Below are 10,039 nucleotides of genomic sequence, written 5' to 3' on the forward strand. Positions count from 1 at the left end.
GTAAATGAATGTAATTGTGAGTATGCTCTTTTCGAGGGGTTTTGAAAAATACGTCATATTTTTATGTATGCAACACAACATTTGTTTTGAAAAACTTAATATGTTTTTAAGTTTTGGAAACGACACATCATATATTGAGTGTTCTGTAATAGTATGAATACTAATATCGTTCAATGATGATTAAATTTGTACATAAAAATTACTATAGACTAAGATAAAAATAACATATATAGAGAAATTCAAAACAATATAAACGACAAACAAAGTTCTTATTAGCATTCAAACATGTCTGTAATATGAATATGACAAATCTAAAACAAGCAGGTGTAAAGAAAAAAATTTAAGTTTAGAACATGAACGCACATTTAAAAAAAATAAAAACAAATGCTAAATATAATTAATTCTTCTTCCCAGGACATTCTTTGAAAATGTTGTTCTTCTCATCTTCTTTCCTTATAGGGTAATTTCGCCAGTCATGATCGTTACCATTGCGACAATAACTGCATCTGGAACCCTTTGATTTTTCTGTTGCAACCTCTCTCGAACTTTTCATTCTTTTTTTAGTACCACTTCCTTTGTTGCGGATTTCTCCAGGATTGTGAATATCCACACTAGTGGGAATGGTAACACCAAGTGTTTTTTCGAACTCTTTATTCATGTTTCCTTTATCATGAGTTGTGAAATTGGAAAGGAACTTTGCTTCAAGCTGCTTTATTTTGTCCAAGTATTCTTTTAATTTGGTGTGATTATTGCTGAGAGAAGATAAACAATTGTCAACAGTAGAAAATATATCAAGTGCAACTCTTTGGGTATTCTCGTCAGAATCAGCATAACGAAAACACTTTTTCAATAGTTCTGTGGGAATGATGTCCTTCTACCGGCGTCTAAGTAAATATTTGGAAGGAATCTCTTTGATGTTATATGTCTTCATTACGGTAAAATGTGGCGACACAAAAAACCAAATTGCTCAAACTTCATACAAGGACATGTAAATGTTTGTGCATACTTATTGTGTTTAACCTGTATTGAATAAAGTGAATAAAAGTTAGTAAAAAAAATATGAAACTTAAAAGAGTAAGAGTACAAGTTTCAAGAGCAATTACCTTGTAAGTAGATTCACGTATAGGTATATCTGATGGGTTTTGGTCATAAGACATCCTATGTGCTCATACAAACCCTAAAGCTCGGATCTAGGTTTCTCTATTGTACATACTTTGAATCCAAGACTATAAACCCTAATTCTAGCATATGGAAATCAGAATTCACATGTAAATAGGTTTAATAACATACCTTGATTGTTATATAGCAATAACAATCCAATTCCTCCTTGAATTGACCTTGGAAAGCAGAGAGTCACAAGTGTCACTCCTCTAATGGCTTACAAACACCATAAGCAAGTGGAGAAGGTATAAGGAGAGAGGAGGGAGGTTAGAATTCGTATTTGGGACTTCTTGGGAAGGGATACACGAATTCATAACCCTAGGGGTGTTTATATAGGTGTAGAGATAGGGTTTCAGTCATTATCCTTATCTAGTTGATTATCCATTAAGCAACCAATAAGATAATCCTTGAATCCTTATCATACTTGAATTCTAAGGCTTTCCAACCTTAAATTCGTCCACCATACTTATAAGATAATCCTTACCTTATTTTGTAACTATCACATAATTACAATTCAGCCCCTCTAGTTTAATTAATTACATTTGATCACAAAACTAATTCTTAATTAATTATTGACCAATATTAATTAAACAAATATGATTTCTCCTTTAATATATTATTCTTATAACATATTAATAAATCATATTATCCTCTCTCTCTTTATCTATTTCTCCAATCAAGTTGCTTTGGTGAAGGCAACCCAAAAGGACCATGCACCATCGGGTCAAGTACATACCAAAATAGTTATGGACTTAGACACTAATCCAACAGTCTCCCACTTGGATAAGTCTAATAACTATTATGCGTATGACTTCAGATCCCGATCTGCAATCGTAGCTTTCCAAAGCCGCTGTCAACTCTGATCATATCAAATACGTGTGTCCTTAGATAAGGGATCATATATTCCTCCATTCTAGATATCATATGAGATATGATTTCAAATCATTCTCTTTGTACTATATCTCGATTTCCGATTTATGACGACAGACTAATTGAACAAATCAAATTAGCCCAAGCCCGGCCGAGCATTTACGTTTGTCATCACTAAACCATCGAGGGGCCCAAAGATATCGCTTTTATCCTACTTTGGATAAAAGGAACGGATAAACTTTGATACAATGCTTGCTTGTACTCACGCACCGAATCACACACAACAATATGTTTTATAACACCAAGTTACTGGTGCGTTTACATATTATCAATGTGTAACCGATTTGCAAGATACAACTCACACATCTCGGTTTCAAGAATATAAGATGTTATCGTCTCACCAATCACTCGTGATACAATCCATGGAGTGATCCAAGTGAGCGTGGGTCTAATCCAATGCTCAAATCACATTCATAAGCACTCATGAACGTTGCAGCAAACATTTGCTTATGTCTAATACTTTTCTAGACATTCCACACACCAATTCACGACAGTCTTCATTCATATCTACTTCCAACATATGAACGACTGTGGCCCGTTTGAATAATTCGATTATTCTTAATAAACTCAATTATTCTGGAAGTCAAAACATGCAAATGTGAAACACAAGAATAATACTAATCCCATATGGCCTCAAACCTTTGAGTATAAATAAAACTCCTTTTATTTATCACCATATCGATTACTCATTATTTGTCGTTTCGGGTAATCAACTTCTTACTTGAATTCCAACACTTGTCCCATGCTCCTAGCATGCACACAATGTTTACCTATGGTTCTTACTTTGTGAAATAGATCACATTGAACACATTTCCAATCCTTCTCATTTCACAACTCCAAATCCGTTTTTCATAAGTTAAAGAATATCAAATTCTTGTTACTTATAGAATATGCTAGATTCTAACATTCTATGCAACTTATCCTTTCGTAATGTCACTGCACCAAAGTCATAAAGACTATTGCCAATGATATTACGAAGTCCTCTATCGGAGATTGTTACAAAACAATTCCATAGACGTGATGTCTCTCACTCAAAGTACATTCTTTGAACATCCTTTTGCATAGAAGTTTCTAATCTAATCATAGATTTCTCAATATTCAATTCCCAATATGGACACATTTCCATATGTTCCATATGACAACTCATTCTTAATAGAATCTTATCTATTCATAATGATGTCGATATGGTCCATCCAATATGGAAACATTTCCATATTTTCCAATACTATACTTCCAACTACTCACAAGCGACCAATCCTCGTCGAACTTGGATTGTCCTTTGATAGTTGTTTGATTATTTTAGTCAAAACCAATTCTAGTCCCTTTTCCCTCTAAATGCGCTCGACATTTGGAAAATTTTAGAATGGTCAAACATTAAGCATTTTCAATCGATCCTATACCCGAAGCGTATGGGACACGACGCATAATGTTTTATTTGCTATGTTCTCAAAATTCGAATTGTGAAAAGGGATGCCGTAATCATAATCGAAATTTTAAGAACACACTATGTACCTTTGACTAAATATATTAACATTTCTCAACCTAATCCTTTAGATTTGAAATGAAGCATAATATTCTCTCCCTTAATTATAGTAAAACAACCTTTCAACTCTTACAACTTTGCAAAGTATGACTCTTGTTTTCTATAATTAATATTGCTAACCTTGCAATACTTTCCTTAATAATCATACAATCATAACATTTATGCTCCCACTATCATGATGATTATTATAAAACATAACACTTATGCTCCCACTAGCTTCGACATGTATTCTTAACCATCTTAACTTCCAGAAAGACAATACTTATTGAATTTCTTAAGTCCATGTTTCTAATACATAGTGCTTTGATAATCTTTTATCAAGGCTTCTTGAACTTATACACCTTTGCCTTCGATAGTTCATATGTGTGTCTAAACAATTAAGACTAATTGTCAAACCTCTCAATTCAAATTATGGAAAGGGATACCGTAACCATAATTGAATTCGAGAATGCAATTTTACAATCACTATCTTCTTAAAATCTTTCTTAGTGAAAGCATTTCCTCACAATCATTTTCATGAAGGAGGAAATCTTATGACACTTAGATTTAAAGCGGTGTATTTGTTCCTATCCATGTGAATTTGTTAAAACCAAGGTTTACGACAAATTCAAACTCATATGGACCAAACTTTCTTAATCTTGATTTCTTGCCTTATGGTAGTACAGCTGCCCACCACGTCTTCCAAGTAGTTAAGCAGCTCACATTTTCCTATCAATGTACTTTCCATTGATCAAGGTCCTTGCCTTTTATGCGTTCAAATGAGAACTCATAGGACTCACATGCATAATTAACTCGATTGGGTTGGCACATAATTAAAATCATGTCAACACGATAGGTTGTAAACCTCAACTCGTGTGCTAGTGATGATCGCTAAGGTTTATTTGATTTGTTCTTGAACCTTTCAAGACCATTAAGACTCCCACTAACTCCTTGACATATAAGATTCTCTTGTCAAAACCATTTCTTGACAAACAAATATTCAAGAGTTAGTGTAGCTTTTTATCAAAACACTTCATAAATTGGTACTAGTTGGCCTTTGTCTTATTCAAGACATCACAACTTCCCACATTTGATGAATGTTATAAACCTTTAATACTTTTCACTCATTGTTACAATCTTAACTTTAAGACTTGTTATTGGAACGAAGTATGATTGACTTATTGATTTAACCATTTCTTCAATTCTTGATTCCTCTTCTTAGACATACAATTGTACTAAGACTCACTTAGAGGATCAATTGAGATATGGTTCTTAATCACTAAGACATATCATAAAGCATAAAAGCTACTCTCCCTTCTTCTTAGAATGGAGAAACTTTTATCTTTCTGCCTACTTGATTCTTCTTATTCGTTCTGCTATTGATCAAACCCTTTAATCAATTCAAAATTACACTTAATCTTGTAAGTATAATCATATTTACTAAACCTTTAGTAAATCATGACGAATATCATTGTTACTCTTATGGTTGACTTGATCAACACGCAACTTTGTGTACTCGATCTTCTAGTCCTTCACTTGACACTTTGTCAACGAATTGGTCTAATTTCCAAATATGAAATTTCTCATTCATCGTGCAACCAAGTTGCATGATTCCAAATTTCTGTCCAATTGAAACTTGGGCGATGAGAAACTCTCCCTATTTGGTAAATTCTTGACATTTCCATAATAACATAACTAAGAATCATATCCATTCGAACATCAATTTTCACAACGATTTCATTGTAAGGAAATAAATAAATAAGTCGAACAAAATTTATTTTATTTATAAAAGCAGCGGAAAAATTTGTCCTTACAATGCAAAATCCATTGAAAACTATGTACAAAAGAAAATTTCTAACAACTCTATCATAACTTTCTAAGCTCAAAATTTAATCTTCAAGTCCATGCGATCGAAATCCATCTCTTGTGATTAGATTCATCTTGCTCTCTTATCAGGCTTCCTTTCTTTTCACCGACCCTACAAAACACTCAAATGTAATCTTATTACATCATGTATTAAGAATCAATGAATAGGAACTTAATGGAGTTAGATAGTGGATTTTTACCTAAAGCGCAGTCATACCTTTGACTCTCCCATCTCTTAGATCTCTTAGGTAATTAGGGCAACTTCGTTTCCAATGCCCCTTCTCTTGGCAATAAAAGCAAATTGACTCTTTTGGAATAACACATGGAACTACTTCAGACATCGCCTTTCTCTTATGATCAAACTTTTCGATCATTGCATGTCTTTCATTGCCATTGTCTATATCCATAGAGTTCTTGAAGGCAGATTCACCAATCAACCTTGCTTTTTCTATTGCGCCAAACCATTGCTGATTCGGCAGCAATAAGCATATAGGTGAGATCTATAAGGGTCACGTCATGGTTCATCATATAGTGCTCTCTTACGAACTCACTATACGAGTTAGGAAGTGACTGAAGAACCTAATCAACAGCCATCTCTTCACTAACAACGGATCCCATCATTCTTAGTCTATCAATGCGCGACTTCATCCCTAGGACGCGTGCACACACCGACTTTCCTTCTTTATGTTTACTTGCCAAAAGGGCTTGAGTGATATTGAACCTTTCAATTTTACAATCTTGTGGGTTAGGGAGAATAATTGGAGGAGGAGGAGGAAGTGAAGCATGATTTCTTGATCCTCGATCGAATCGTGGAATATCATCTTCATGTGGAATGCTTGTTCCACGGGATTTGGGAAGACCATAGTTGTCGAACTTTGACATCTATAATACGGGAGAAAACGAATTCAAGTTAGTTGATAGATTGAGTCCTTAGTAAATCACCCAAATGAGATACTAAGGCTAGGACCCAACACAATATTCTACAACTCGGGAGAGGGATGCCGTAACCCAAATTGCAGAACATTTGAAGGTAAGTGAATGACGATTCACTAATTTCCACCACGAAAAACGAAAAAGAATTTAAGTTTTAAATCTATGAAAACTCCTAGATCCTTTGAGATTCATTGAACTTTCAATGGCATGTTTAAATCTCGATATGCCCCTCTTGTTTGTGACTGGGATGCCGAGGATCACAAAGCGGGTGTGAATAACCATGCAAACTACATGGTGCCCTCACATGTTACGGTCACCTATTCGATGTGCCGGTAAACCACACACGCTCCACCGAACTATGACAAACATTGAGTCACCCTTTGCTACCTTTGCTTAGAACCATTTAGTGTGCCGGTTAACCACACACGCTCCACTAACGTCTTCGCAAGGGCACAAAGTGTAATTTCATGGAATTGCATCAATTCACTTTTGCCTAAGTAACTAAGATTGGGAATTTTATGAAAACATTTAGTTACTTTTATACTTCATTATACTTATAATGGAAGGTTTCGTCCTATCCTACCCGTTCGACTAACGACCCTCCACTAGTCAAGAGTGCGGTGGGTAAGAGTGGATACCCATTCAATCGCCATTTTATAGGCAATTTCCTTAAACACCCCTTATAGACCAACTTCGTGAATGAGGCCTACTAACGGTAAGACAGACTTTTAGTTATACATATATATAATGTTAGACTTTTAATGTTATATATAGTATAGGGTGTATTTTACACTTTTAAAATATTAGGTGGTTCAATTTAACAATTATACTTTTAATTTACTTAAATTGTAAACCTAAACTTTTATGGATTTATTAAACCTCTTTAATTAAACACCTTAATTAGTTAATAAAACCATAAGGGTGTGATTTGAACTTTTTCAAAACTATACTTGAGTTTTAGAATTTAACATTCCTAATTAAACTTTTAATCAACTTTTAAATTCCAAAACTTGAGGGCAAGTTTTGAAACCTTTTTCAAAACATTAGGGTTTCAACTATTTAAATTTTAAAACAACAAAACTTTTGGGGTTCAAATTTAAACTATAAAACCTAAAGGGCCAAATATGAAACTTTTCACAACAACAAGGATCAAATAACAAATAGTTCAAATTAACATTTAATCACATAATTATCCATATTTGATGATTTCTTGCAAAATAATTTATCAATTTATTTAAAATAATTAATCAATTATCTTATAAGGAAACAATTATCTTATTAATTGATAAATATCTTCAATTAGATTAAAAATATAGCCAAATATATCATATAATCGGATTAATATTAATCTAACATGATAAGGTAATTATCCCAATGCAAAAACAGCAAGAAATCCCGAGATAAGCACTGTCTGACGCACCGACTCGCCGAGTCACCCTCTGGAACTCGCCGAGTAGGGGCAACTCGCCGAGTCCACAGTGGGACTCGCCGAGTCCATCAAGCAGAACACCAAAAATCGAATTTTTTAAACATATCAAACATCAATACAATAGAAACCAATCATGGCTCTGATACCACTGATGGGTTTTGGTCATAAGACATCCTATGTGCTCATACAAACCCTAAAGCTCGGATCTAGGTTTCTCTATTGTACATACTTTGAATCCAAGACTATAAACCCTAATTCTAGCATATGGAAATCAGAATTCACATGTAAATAGGTTTAATAACATACCTTGATTGTTATATAGCAATAACAATCCAATTCCTCCTTGAATTGACCTTGGAAAGCAGAGAGTCACAAGTGTCACTCCTCTAATGGCTTACAAACACCATAAGCAAGTGGAGAAGGTATAAGGAGAGAGGAGGGAGGTTAGAATTCGTATTTGGGACTTCTTGGGAAGGGATACACGAATTCATAACCCTAGGGGTGTTTATATAGGTGTAGAGATAGGGTTTCAGTCATTATCCTTATCTAGTTGATTATCCATTAAGCAACCAATAAGATAATCCTTGAATCCTTATCATACTTGAATTCTAAGGCTTTCCAACCTTAAATTCGTCCACCATACTTATAAGATAATCCTTACCTTATTTTGTAACTATCACATAATTACAATTCAGCCCCTCTAGTTTAATTAATTACATTTGATCACAAAACTAATTCTTAATTAATTATTGACCAATATTAATTAAACAAATATGATTTCTCCTTTAATATATTATTCTTATAACATATTAATAAATCATATTATCCTCTCTCTCTTTATCTATTTCTCCAATCAAGTTGCTTTGGTGAAGGCAACCCAAAAGGACCATGCACCATCGGGTCAAGTACATACCAAAATAGTTATGGACTTAGACACTAATCCAACAATATCCCGTTGATCATCATTTTCAACTTCTGGATCAAGCTGAGAAGCATTTGAATTAGAAGGAATGTAATGAATAAATTCCTTGACAAGACACTCATCAACATCATCGAATGTGCTGATCGAAATTTGAGTACATGAAACCGTAGACAAGTACATTTCATTTTGAACTTGACGAAAAACAGTGCGAGTGTAAAACATAGAGGCATTCCTCTCGATCTCAAATGGTGTCCTCATTGTTGGATGTTTGTCGTTAGTTTTGAAGTCAAAAGATGACTGAGTGAATCTTTGCTGCTCCATAGCAGCTTCAAATGAAATCATGAAATGGACAAGAGTAGAACCATAATGCGTGTTCTGGTGAAATGCTGAATTCTCACTTTCAGAACGAGATGTGGTTCGCATTAATCCTGATAAAGGTACATGCTTGAAAATGCAGGTATCCAGAAATGTCTCAATCCATGCATATCATCCAACCATTTATTATGCGTGAGCTTATATTCATTCAATAACGACTTCCACCCTACCTCAAAGTCATCAACTTCAAGCCTAGAATTCCATATCAAGAAGTTGAACTTTTTACGAAATTCTGGATTGTTGACAATGTTCAAAGAAACCTGTGAATTTGTAAATGTAATATATGTAATCAACTATAAAACCAATACATTCTGATTTGAATACACCGAAAATATGATTGTTTTATTGGTAAAATTGTATTACATAGACAAGAATAAATACCTTCAATGTCAATTTAGATGTGATATGCCACATGCAAAACCTATGAATCGATTGTGGGAAAACAGTTTCGATGGCTTTCTTCATTGCAGGGTTTTGGTCGGATAAAACCAACAATGGTTGTTTTCCAAAAGCTTTAAGAAAAGATTTCAACAACCATATATAGGAATCAGTGTCTTCTCTGCTCAACAAGTCAGCACCAAAAGTGACACACCTCTTGTGATTATCAATTCCAGTAAAAGGGACAAAAACCATATGGTACCTGTAAAAGTATTTGAATTAATATGTATATTATTAATAAATAGAAATTTAATAAACTACAATCATTTACAACCTGTTAGTTCGAAAAGTAGCATCGAAAAAAATGACATCACCAAACTCTTTATAATTTATCTTGGATGTTTCATCTGCCCCAAAAGAGCATTCAACTGCTTATTCTCAACTCGATACTCAAAAGAAAAATTCTTAACATTTTCTTTTCTGTTATTCAGCTTGTCCACTAGCATTTGAGCATCACTACCAC

General features: G+C 33.9%; 1 protein-coding gene across 1 annotated transcript; it reads right to left on the reverse strand.

Annotated features, from left to right (window-relative positions):
- Positions 1 to 397: 397 nt before the first annotated feature.
- Positions 398 to 9,186, reverse strand: LOC145089828 (protein FAR1-RELATED SEQUENCE 5-like). Its single transcript, XM_079028221.1, has 3 exons — positions 8,788 to 9,186; positions 935 to 1,020; positions 398 to 752 (listed from the first exon to the last, which is right to left on the reverse strand). Exons 1-3 carry the CDS (start codon positions 9,184 to 9,186, stop codon positions 398 to 400), a joined length of 840 nt encoding a protein of 279 aa, XP_078884347.1.
- Between the last annotated feature and the right edge of the window lie 853 nt (positions 9,187 to 10,039).

The sequence above is a fragment of the Lactuca serriola genome, chromosome 2 (genome assembly GCF_051521515.1).
Source record: "Lactuca serriola cultivar US96UC23 chromosome 2, Lser_US96UC23_V15, whole genome shotgun sequence".
In the NCBI taxonomy this organism is placed as follows: Eukaryota; Viridiplantae; Streptophyta; class Magnoliopsida; order Asterales; family Asteraceae; genus Lactuca; species Lactuca serriola.